This window comes from Neophocaena asiaeorientalis, unplaced genomic scaffold, assembly GCF_003031525.2.
Source record: "Neophocaena asiaeorientalis asiaeorientalis breed wild unplaced genomic scaffold, Neophocaena_asiaeorientalis_V1.1 scaffold618, whole genome shotgun sequence".
In the NCBI taxonomy this organism is placed as follows: Eukaryota; Metazoa; Chordata; class Mammalia; order Artiodactyla; family Phocoenidae; genus Neophocaena; species Neophocaena asiaeorientalis.
Window position 1 is genome coordinate 112830 of NW_020173978.1, and position 12317 is coordinate 125146.

General features: G+C 57.2%; 1 protein-coding gene across 8 annotated transcripts in view; it reads right to left on the reverse strand.

Moving 5' to 3' along the window:
- The window catches only part of PDE2A (phosphodiesterase 2A), a 103224-nt gene that overhangs the window by 53397 nt on the left and 37510 nt on the right, over positions 1 to 12317 (reverse strand). For 3 of the 8 annotated variants that reach the window (XM_024753334.1, XM_024753331.1, XM_024753336.1), the window contains one exon: positions 12105 to 12174. In XM_024753334.1, the coding sequence (XP_024609102.1) occupies positions 12105 to 12174 (70 nt within the window). Of the gene's footprint in view, positions 1 to 1111; positions 1174 to 12104; positions 12275 to 12317 lie in introns of those variants that run through there. The other 5 variants (XM_024753332.1, XM_024753328.1, XM_024753327.1 and 2 more) reach the window with 4 other exon arrangements.

The window sequence follows — 12317 nt, forward strand, 5'->3', positions numbered from 1 at the left end:
TTCAGCTTCCCCAAAGTAGACGAATAACAGCCCCTGCCTCCCAGGGAGGTTGTGGGGATTAAACAAGGAAGTGTGTCTAAAGCTCCTGGCCCAGAGGAGGGGCTGATATGGCAACAGCCTCCCCTTCCTCTCAGCCAGGCCCTGGGCACAAAGGAGGTTCATCTGAGGTTTGCTGTTTGGTCCGATTTCATACACACCCCTCCTCTGTGCCAACCTTCACCACCCCCAGCCCACCCCATTTCTGCTGCTCAAGGCCCCACGGACACTGACAATTCCTATGAGGCCCCCCAAAGGCATGGTCAGGGGCTGGGACGGCACCCCTCATCTCAAAGGAAAGGCACTCGCTGAGCCCTCACCAGGTACCCTTTGGAGGGCAGTGGGAGACCCAGGAATGAAAAAGGCACATCCCAGGCAGGGCTCAAGATGCTCACAGTTCAGAGGGGAAGACACACAGAGCCACATAATGGAGAAAACAGGGTGCTAAAGGCACAGACAGCAGAATGCCCCAGCGGCTGGTGGCCAGGGCAGGAGAGCTCAGAGGAGGGAGCATGAGAGGCAGGGAGGGCTTCCTGGAGGAGGGGAGGCTAGAGCTGAGCCCAGAAGGATTTGGGAAGCTGAGGGGGGAAGAGGCCAGCAGGAGCGGTTCTAGGGAGGCAGGAGCGGATGAAGGGGGTACTGCAACCTGCCTGGGCTGCAGAGGGAGCAGGGGGAGGGGGAGCATGGAAAATTTTTAAGCCGAAAAGTGACAAGTTCAGGTTTGTGTGTTAGAAAGATCCTTCTGGCAGCCACATGGAGAATGGGGGCAACTGAAAGCAGACAGCCAGTGACTGTTCAGGGGAAAGATGACCAGTCCCAGACTGGGGCAGGCAGAGGAAGAGCAGGAGAGGAGTTCAGGAAATACTTAGGGCAGAGAATCAAGAGGGAATTGTTGGGTGAGGGTGGGGAGGACAAGGGAGGTGTCATGACACCCAGGTGGCTTGGGAGGAGGACGAATCCTCAGGGGGAGAGAACTCTAGGGTGGGAGAGGTGGTCTTGGTGTGGGGTGACCCTAGGAAGCTTGCGCCCCCCACCCCCCCAAGCCCACCCACTCCTCTCTCCTCTGAGCTCTCACCTGCAGTGTGCCGTCTCTACTCCCTGGGGGCACTGGCTCCTGTGCAAGGAGGTCCCGGCTGGCTGCAGAGACAAGAAGGCCAGGGGCTGAGGCCTGCCAGGCCTTCTCCCCTTCTCCCCAGGCTGCCCCTCCCCCAGCCCCTAGCAGACCTGGGGTCTCCTGTCTCCCACAGGTGGCCTCCTCCAGGGAGCCTTGCCTGATGGCACCCTGCTTCCCATGGCCTCTGGCTCTGGCATATTCTCAGTCCCTCAACTCTGAGAACAGAGCTAAATTCTTTCCTTAAGCCTGGGGCTCCTCAGGAGTGGAAAACTGCATTTTTACTCCTTCTGTGGTCCCCTCCACTTCTGCTTCTCTCCCTTCACTTCCCCTCTCTAAGCCTCAGCTTCCCGTCTATAAAATGGGATTTGTAGTGCCCAGCTCACACAGTCACTGGGCTGGGCTCCCAGCTGGGGTTGCTGTGAATCCTAAGTGAATGGGACCATACGTGGGAGTCCTCAGCCCAGTCTGGACTCCAATCGGGCACCCAACCTGCATCCTATAAGCACTACTCCACGGCTTCTCAAGGGCTGGTACACACAGAAGCCAGTGCCTCAGGAGCTCCTCATTCTCAGGAGCCCACCGCCTGGGTGGCATCCGGAACCCCAGCCGCTCTGGGAGGCACTGCCCAGGGGCCGGCTGTCCCTCCCCACCCCCATCCACAAGCATACCCAGGCATCAGACAGGCACAGGCGGCGGGATATTCTGAGCCTGGCTTCATTCCCGTCAGCTGCTGGCCGTTATGCCAGCCTGGTGCGGGCGCGGGGGCTGATTTGATTTGGCAGCTTCAGAAGCGTGTGGTGGGAAGGGGGAGGGGGAGGGGGGGGATGAGACACCCATCCCTGCTAGGAAATAGCCTCAGGCGCTCAGCGAGCTGGGGAGGTTCTGGGTTCCCTGCCTGGTGCCCCTGTCTTCTCACTCAGGCTCTGGACACCTGCCCGTGACTGCTGGAATCTACGGTTTTCCTTAGTGGTGACCATAGGGGTGACAGTAGCTGCACCATAGGGGTGACAATAGCTGCACCTAGCGTGTGGATGCTTGTAGCAAGGTGTCTGGTTGTCCCACGTGTCCCTGTGTCCTGTGGGCGTCTCCCTACTCAGCAGTGCTTTCAGCTGGGCCCGAGTGTCGCCCAGGATGCATGGGTCTGGGGGGGTGGGGTGGGGGACGATGGTCTACACGGGACCATCTCCCAGGGCGACTGTGGCTCCACGGCTGGGCCTTGATGGGGGACTGTCTGCAGCCCAGGGCACGGCAAGGTCGCGCATGCGCCTGCATCTACTGCAGGGCCTCGTGTGCATTGGCTCGCCCAGTTCCTTCCCTCTGTGCGATGACCCCGCTAACCCAGCCATGTCCGGCAGAGGAAATGACGGGGACCAAGATAAGTGCCTGACCTCAGGGCCCATCCCTTTTGTCTGAAAGCCTAAGCCTTCTTTACTTAACCCTGGCCTCCAATGGTCCACCCACCACCACCAAATTGCCCCAGGACAGCCCCTTCCCCTGGCCCTTGAGAAGCAGTGCTAGTTTCACTTGATTCTCACTGCCCCCCAGGCTCTCCACCACTCCCTGAAGAGGCTCCTGCCCCACGCCCCCTGGGTCCCCATCACCCACTTCAAGAACAGGGAAGGTGGACAGGATGAGTGGGGTCTCGGCTAGGCATTCACAGCGCCTCCATAATCCCGCCCCAGCCTCAGCGTTTACCACCCTCCTGCCTGCCCCATACTCACAGCAGCTCACCCCTCCCAGAGGTCCCAGGAATCTCCACCACTCTGTTAATATGCTGCTGGTACCATGGGGACCTGGCCTCCACAGCTTCCAATTAGAGAGCTGCTGCTGGAGGTCAGGGGCTCTGATGCTCTGACCTCTGCACTGAAAGGGCAGGGGGCGGCGTGTCAGACCAGGACCCTAGTCCTAAGAGGTCCACAGGCCAGGACTGTGTCCCAGACGCCAGCCAGGAGGTCAGGGTAGGGTGGAGACTACTTTGGGAAAGACGCAATGTCTCATCTGTCACCGCCTCCCCATTGTCCCACTGTCCTCTGGGGACCTCAGGACTCTCCCCACCCAGCCACAGGAAGCTAAGCCCCTCCTGAGACAGAAGGAGGGAACACTGAAGGAGGGGCTCCAGGACCAGAGAGAGACTCAGCCGTGCCCTTGGGGTCACAGAGGAGGAACCTAGGCTCAATAGGACTCAGTTGTCACAAAGGGGCTGGTGGGATGAAGACTCTGCAGAGAGGTCCTGGGGGGCTTCCTGGAGGAGGTGTGTGGTACCTCACAGGAAGAGAACACTAGGTTCCAGGACAGCCTCCTAACTACGTGGTATAGGTTTGTACCTGGGACCTGTATGTAGTTGCAAGTGTCTTTGTGTCCATGTGTGCATGGGTGTGCATCCCAGTCATGGAGTCCCCAGCTCTGGTCTATGTCCCAAGGGCAGGGTCTGCCTGAGGTAGGGGTCAGCCAGGCAGCAGATCAGAGGACAAAGAAAAGAAGGGAGAACAGCTCAGGGCTGAGGAGAGAAGCCTGTCAGGTTGGTCATGACACAGTCAGTCCTCAAACCCTAGATGCCTGATGCCAAGACAGGGTGCTTCCGTGACCCGGGCTCTGCCACAGCCTACTGTGCAACTTTGGACAGGACCTTCCCCTCTCTGAGCTACTGTTCTCATCTGAAGAATAAAAGGAATGGACTTGATGACCTCCTAGGGCCCTCACAAGTCTAACAATCTTTTGGAGAGACTGACACACAAAGACAGCCAGAGATGGAACCTTACAGAGATGGGGAGAGAGCTCAAAAGGAAGCAGAGACGACAGCGAGGGGTGGGATGGCAGGAGGACAAGAGAGGAGAACCCCAGGGAGGCCCATCATGGGTCAGGGAGCTGGGGAGGGGTTCCCTGCTGGGGACCCTGTCCTCAGGGCCAAGACAGGACGTGGTAGACAATGCAGCCTTGCGCATGACAGGGAGCAGTTGTCACCACCCCACCTGCCTCCTGGCCTGTGGGAGGAAAAAGATGGTGGGTAACAGACAAATGCTCTGCCCCCCTGACCTGAGTCCTGCCTCCACTCCAGCTCTCCAGGTGTTCCAGGGGAAAGGGGGGAGCTGCAGGCAAAGGGGAGCTCCCAGGACTGGGAATCAGGAAGCCGTGTCTTAGGCCCTGCCGTGTTGTGGGATCGGGGCCAACTCCCAGCCTCCATCACTTGATCTGTGAACCCAGCAGGCTGGGTCTTGTGCAGCAGTACTGGGTTCTGAGGGCCCCAGCCAGGGTGGGCTCTCTAGAGGGCTGAGATCCTTCTCTCCTGCTTGGAGGTTCTTTCCCCACCTTTGATGTGGGTGCTAAGACTGTGCGCAGTCCAAGAGGCAGCCAGCCGCTGGACAAAGGAGCTGGCCTTGTGCTGGGCGGGAGGCCTGTGCTACAAGGGAGCCCCCATCGGTCATCAGCCCTCCAGGCCCCCTGGCCTGGGACCTCCCTTCCGTAAGCCCTTCTCACAGCCACCCCCAGGGCACAAGCAGGGTCCTCCCTCCTTGGCCTGCGCTCAAAGGGAGCCAATGGGTCCCTAGCCGATGTCCGCACTGCCCCTCTGGCTGCCTGGCCTCTGCCCTAGGCGGAGGCCCTTTGTACTTGGGCCCTCACAGGCAGGGCTTCGTGCAGTCCCGTGTCTGTGTCCAGGAAGTGTTCATGTCCTGTTTTCCCCCTCAGGCCGAGGCTGCCAGGGAAGGAGAGGGTGGGGGTAAGCAGGCCTCTCCTTCCTCCACTGTGGACATTCCTCCCAGAGGCTTTAGGGGCTGGAAGGAAAGGGTACTCCTCTCTCTGCCATAGTCTGAAATGACTGAAGACTGGAGGCAGAGGGATGAAGGAAATGACCCCTTACCCTGAAAGCTTAGGGAGTGGTGGATCTTGCACACGCACGCACACCAGTTCTGCTGCGGCAGGAGAAACTATCCGTGCAACCCAGGCTGAGATGGTCTCCTTCCCCACTGACACCAACCCAGCCCCTCCTCCCCTTCCTCCCTGGGGGTGGGGGCCACCCCGCAACCCCAAGCTGTCTCCATTGCTTCTTGCTATGTTTTTAATAACTGAACATCGACATTAACAAGGCAGGTGGTTGCAGCTCTTCCCAGCAACCCCATTTAGAATCATTGAATCATCAAATCATCAAATCCTAGAATCCTGGAATCACAGAACGTCTGCTTCATCGGCTCCTGGAGTCTCAGCATCTTAAAGTCACAGAATGTCGGAATCACACAACCACGCATCCACACAGCCCTGGCCGGGAGCTGAGGGTCATGGAAGGCTGGAACCCCACAAATGGACAATGCCAGATTCTCCAGAGAGCTCATCCACCCCAACTTCCTCCTTTTACAGGTGAGAAAATGCAGCCCAGAAAGTGGCCTTATGCAAGGTCACTGGACAGTAGGAGCCAAGCAATGCCCGGCTCCGAGATTGCAAGATGGGACCTCAGTAACCCAGTCTTGCGGAAATGGCGCCACTTTTACTTTCGGCAATACAGATATGCAAGTTGGGGCAATGCTGCTCTTTTAGCTTTGCTCATTTCTCCTCCCTCCCGACCCCACCCCCACTGGGCTCTGCATCTCTCCACCCCTCTTACCCTTGGTTCCTGCAACTCCCTCACCTTTCCCCCTCCCTGGGTCTGTACTCAGGCCCCTCAAATAAAGGCAACAATAGATGGGTGAAGTTCGAGGGGTCAAGTCCCTCAGGGTGGAGGACAGGAAAAGCAAAATGCCTGCCCCCTGATGCTACCAGCCAGAGAGCAGGCTCCCCAGAGGAGGTGCCCTGAACAAGAGACCAGAACGTCCTGGACCCCCTGGGGGTCCAGCCACACCAGAGGCAGCAGCTTCAAGGAAGCTGGAATCAAAGAGGAGGAAAGCAGTGAAGGCTTACCATTGATATTAAACCATCACGGATGTATGTTTAGCGTTTTCATAAATTTACATTTTAACTCGTTTTGGAATGTACTCACACATTTTTGAATTTGAATTTTATTAAGTATTATACTTTACAGATTGTTTTAATTTTTGAATTCTGAATGCTCTTCACCCAGGGCAGATCCCGTGTCCCCACGCTACAGACAAGGACGCGGCAGCCCCCAGTGGGATCCAGGTCCCCTGGTTTCTGTTTAGCCTCAAAGCTCCTGATCTGGGACGCCATTCTGAGACCTTCTGCTCCTTAGAGGGCCCTGACCCAGGCCCAGGCATGTGACCTCAAACCGTGTCTTCCCTCATGTGGCCACCCAGACCCCAGGGTGGCGCTCTCTCTCCCTCCACCTCTACAGCTGACGGGCTCCCTCCTCTACCTCTGCCCCCTCTGTCCCCTCCCCTCCAAATTTGGCTTTTCCCTATTCAGTCTCATCATCCCATGTCGGAACCACACTGCCTCAGCCTCCTGCCTCACTCCTTCTATGTGCTCCCCACCCCATGGCCCAGGGAGCTTCATAACACGCAGGTCTGAACAGTCCCTGAACTGCTTTCATCTCTTCCCCTAGTGCGCAGTTCCCTCCGAAGAAAGTCCAAATTCCTTGACATGGCATAAAAGTCCTGCACAATTTGGCCCCTGCCAGCCTCACTAGCTTCGTCTCCTATGCTACACACACACACACACACCAATCCCATCACTCAGCCACCCTGGCTGTCCAGCATCCAGCTCCATGGAATGCTTCCCTCCTTCTGTCTGTCACCAGCAAGCCTTCACATTCGCCATTCTCTCCTTCTCTCTGTCCAGAACTTTCTCCTGGCTCATTCCTCAGCTCTCACTTTAAATGTTTCCTCCTGGAAGCTTCCCAACTTGCCCTCCCTCCCACTCTGGGCTGAATTCGGGGCCCCTGCTCTGTCCCACCGTGGCCCCCAAGTTTCTCCCTATCGCTGCCTTCTCCCCACACAATCTACCAGCATCAATCTTTGTCTGTGCCCCTCCGCCACCCTATCACCTGTCCACCCTTGGCCCTGGTACCTGGGTCTGTCTACCTGCCAAGAGGCAGACGCCCTGTTGCTCAGACTTGGCACAATGTGTGGCCGAAATTTAAGGCCCCCACCATGCTCTCTCTACCTACCCTCCCTGCCGGGCACAGCGCAGGTGCTCACTAACTGTCCACCTATTAAGGCCTGGCCGCACACAGTGTGTGGCATGGACAGGGAGTGCTGGGGTGCTCAGAGGAAGTGAGAGTCCCCGGGCTGGGCTGGGGACTTCCTGGAGGAAGCATTTGGGATGATCCTCCACATGTCAGTCCTAACACAGAAGTTGAGGACAGGCCACCGGAAGTCCCCAGCCAGCCTTAGGGCCATCAGGGCAAACCATCAGAGTGGGACCAGAGTCTGAAATGAGGGAGATTCAGTGACCAGAGCCAAGGACAGGGCCACTGGAGGGGCTGGTGGTGCATTTGGGGAAGACTTGCTGGAGGAGGGGCTACTTCTGGCTGGTTTGGGGCAGGGGAGAAGGTGGAGATGAAGCAGGTTGGAGACAAAGATGTGAAAGAGAAAGCTCTGTTCCTTCTTGTCCTTTACGCCTTAAAGGAAAGGGAGGTGGGATTCGGATGGGCAAGAGAAAAGAAAGAAGGCCAAGGCGGCATGGAGCTAACATCAGTGCTGACACCATGGCCAGGGTGGGTATGGGTGGCTGGGGCTGGCAGGGAGCAAGTTCCCAGCTGTGGTTGGGAAACATTTCCTGTCTCCTTGCCAGGGGGGTCATTAATAATCATTTACCCTCCACAGGCAGCACGGAGGCTAGCCAGGGAGCAGCATGGTGCTGGGGCCGGAGCCCAGCCTGGCAGCCAGGAGAGCTGTATTTTAGGACCAGCCCTGCCACCTTGCTGTGAAACCTGGACAAGTCACCTGGCCACTCTTGGTCTCTGGTAACACTGGTCAAAGGAGGGTCTTAAGAGGAGGCTCCCTAAAGATCTCCCTGCTCTGGGCCTCAGTTTCCCTAGATGGCAGCGGGGCTGCCACCCCTACAGGGGGTTAGAGACCTCTGATGATCAATATAAGCATCTATGTTGAACCTAGCTCAGGACACATGGGATGGGCAGACCCAGCCCAGCCTCTCAAGAGCTCGAATTCTGGCAGGAGCCAGACCCCAACACCATGGGATGCATGCCTGGAGCATATCATGTGCACGTCAGGCTGCGGGAAACAGAAGGGAGGGCCGTCTGCCCAAGGCCTGAGGGGCTGACAGTGTGGCTGGGCCATGAAGATGGGGTTTCTTAGACACAGAAAATGGGAGTCCCACGAGGCCTATTTAGCCACTGCTATGACTGCAGCACTTAACACTGTGTCTGCCTGGTGCATAGCAGGTGCTCAGTAAATGCTTTCAGACAACAGAATGAGCTCCTGTTAAAGGAGACATGTGTGAAAGGAGCTTGGAATTTGGAAAGAGCTGCCTAAACGGTGTTGATGAAGATGATGACAATGATGATTCTGCCCAAAGACAACAGGATGGGAAAAGGTGACATGAAAGCTTGAGAAGGTAGGAGGCTCAGGGATGGCCATCCAAAACCAGACAGTATTGCTTGGGAATGATCAACAGCCTTCAAGATCCCTCCTTCCAGTTGGGCTAGAATTTTCCGCAGCCTCAGGCCACATTTCTCTGCCCATCCAACACCCCCTTCAAGGCTCAGCTCAAGCCGACTCACTTCAGAGAACCTTCTGGAATGTGGTGCTGAGGCATTGGCCCCGAGCCCCTTCCCCTGACTGACTCTGATGGTCTCTGTGCCTTCCAACCACAAGGAGTCCTGGCCTTTTGTGCTCTCAAGTCCTTGTTGGAAGACTGTCCACTAAGGTCTCCCCATAGCTTTCTCTGGAGGGTATGACCTGGATCCTCCTACTGGGTCCATCAGACTAGAGGGTCCCCAAAGATGTGATCTGGCTTCGTTTTTCAGAAAAAGGTCTCTGTGAGGAAAGCAACTATCCCCCCATCAGATATGAGGTCAACACAAGTGGAGATAGATTGAGCTCTTCCTGGTTGCCTCCCAGCCCAGTGACCCTCTCTGGGCGCCACACAGAGAAGGGAAGAGAACTGGGCAGCATGCAGAAGGGGGCACTTGGCTTCTCAGCACCCCGGAGATGACATGAGAAGGAAGGGCACTGGGCCACACTTGGGACTAAGACATCATGGTTGGCAAACTTGCCTAACTCCCAGCCCAGCCCCAGCTGCTACTGCGCCGAGGAGGCGCCACCGGGGATACCACCCAGGCCTCAGTGCCTGTGCCTGGACCCCCACCCTCTGCGGAGAACCATGAGGTGGTAGTAAACACAGTGAGCCCGAGACACGTGCATCCTCTCCCCGCCCCTTCCAATCCCGGCCCAAAACATGAGACAGGCTAAGAGGAAAAGAACAAAGGTTCCAGGACCTCCACGTCGCCCGCCGCCCGCCTGGCCAGCGCCTGTTCAGCCGGAAACCCAAGACAAAGGCCTTGGTGAAAGCGAGGAGGATGAAGGGCAAAGGGTAGAGGCAGCCTGGCTTGGGCATCTCAGGGGACCTAACTGGGAGGGAAGCGAGAACAGGATGGCAGCCAAGCCTTCCCTGCACACACACGTCACTCCACAAACATTTATGGGACACCTGCTGTATTCTGCACACCTGAACATCACATACCTCATTCCTCACCCCACACACCTTATACACCCACTCCCTCACCCCCTGCAGCACCTTCCACAGCCCTCCAGCCCCCCGTCTCCCCATATATACCCTAGCTAGCTGGATACCCTTCACATGTAAACAGCTCACAGGGAGAGAAGATCACATAATCCACGTGTCACACCGAAAAGCCATCCAGCTCGCACACCCACACTTCACGCCACACTCACACTCAACCTCCCACGCGCACCTCACACACCCGACACTCACCTCTCCAAGCACAGACACACAGTTCCAATTAAATTCAATACACACACATCACCTAGACATAGAGACACACCCTGCATAGATAATGTGCACACCTAATGTCACACCAAAACGTCAAATGTTTGCGGGCACACACAGCTCCTTAGCACAGACAGTCCTGCCTGCACACTGCCTCCTCCCCACATGTACCTGGGCATACACACACACACACACACACACACACACACACACACACACACAGTCAACAAGTCCTTGCCTTGGCCCCCTGGACCCTGGCTGCTGCACTTTCCTACCCAGAGCTGTACAAACAGTCATCACACAGACACATGACACTCAAACACCAACACACAGGTCCCAATATATTTCCCGAGCAACTCCAGGATGTAACTCGGTGACTCGAAGCCAGTCACCTCGGCTGCAAACCCACTCAGACACAGCTCTCCCACCCCCACTCCCCTCTACAAAGACATCCAATGAAACCTTTCACCAGACCCCTCCAGCGGCTCTTCCTGGTTACACACAACAGTCCATAACACACACAAATACACACACAATCCCCCATGTAAGCTGCCCCTACAGCTACTCCACCCCACGATGACACACAGCCATGTACACGTAAGTTCCCCCCACACACAACAGTCATACATACATCTACCACTCCACACTCACAACTCGGCCTCCCTAGCTGCACACGCCATGCAACGCCATTACACTCACGGTCCTCACACTCAGCATAAGCTCCACAGATCCCCCCAATAATCCCACCGCTGATGACACACACAATACTACATGACACAACACACATGATCACACACAAGGCACACCCAACACACACAACCCAGCTCTTCCTACTCAAACACATACCACCCAGACTCGCCCAGCCCTGGACACCTCCCACCACAGGTGACTGACACCAGGTTGCAGGCTATTCCTCCCCTCCCTCATCCCAAGCCCCCGGCTTCCCAAGTCCAGTTCAGCAGGGATGAGGGGGTTTATAAGTTATGAACCCCAGTGCCCCACTGCACAATCCCCACCCACCTTAAATCCCTCGGTACCGCCCAAGGGCTGCTTGCTCCATGTTTAGCCCCTTCCACCAGCACCCACACCATGCCATGTCTGACAACAGGGGAGGGGGAGAGGTCCTGGGGACACCGGCGGGGCATTCTGAGCCTGTCCCCTCACCACCCCAAAGTAGAGGCTGATATAAGGGGAAGAATGACCACAGGGAAAGGCCCTAGAACAAAAACAGAAACCTAGAGAAACTGGGGGAGTGATGGGCAGACTGAGAGAGGGGGGCACGTGGGCAAAAGAGACCAAACAAGAAAGAAATAGAGGAGCAGAGGGAGAAGATGCCCAAAAAGACTCAGAGGAGAAACGGGGGCCACCATACCCAGGGAGAGACAAGAGGAGAGGGTGAGACAAGCCGGAAAAGGCTAGGATCTTCTATACAGGAGGGAGGAGGGAAAGCAGGAAGAGGGTGGGAGGGGGATCCTGCAGAGAAGGAGAGACAAACTATAATGGAAAGAGGCATTTGGACCCTGGGTGGGGTCTGGTGTGAGGACTGAAGTCCAGGTGTTTGAGTGGGAATCTGGGTGAGGGCACAGATGAGTCTGTGGAGTCGGGGTTCAGGGGCTTGAGATGAAGCCCCAGCTCTGAGGGGGGGGTCCTGGTTGAGAGTCGGGGGTTCAGGTGTTCTGGGTGGGCCTGGAGTCTGATAAATATATTGGGGGTCCAGGGCTATCGGCAGGGGTCCTCCACTAATCTGGGAGGCAGGGGGTTCCAGGCTCAAACAGAACTCTTGGGTGTGGACAGGGGTCCCATTGTGGATTGGGAGTTCAGTGCTTGGGGGTGGAGTCCCAGATCTGAAAAGGGTTCAGAGTCTGGCGTGAGGTTTTGAACTGTGAGCTAAGGACTCAATGTCTCTAGGGTACGGGCTACAGTCCCAGCACAGAAGTGGGATTTTCAGCTAGGGGAGGGGTCCCCACCCTAGGAGGGTTCAGGGACGGGGTAGACCATGGGACCGGCGACAGCACGCTCCGCGGAGGACCCGGCCTGGCGCTCACCCAACACCCCGTTCCCCTCGTGCCCAGAGCCGGGCGTGGGGGGGGGGCCCTACCTGCAGGCTGTCGGCGCATGGCTGCGGCGGCGGCGGCTCGTCCGGCTTGAGGAAGACCTGCTGGCCCCGCCTGAGGAATTGGACAACAGCGATGAGGATGTGGTGCAGCACCAGGACCATGCTCGCAGCCGCCCGCCCGCCCGCCGGCCTGGCCGCTGCGCTTGGCCAGGGCGTCCGCGACGGCTTTGCCTGATCCGCGCGAGTGTCCGCCCT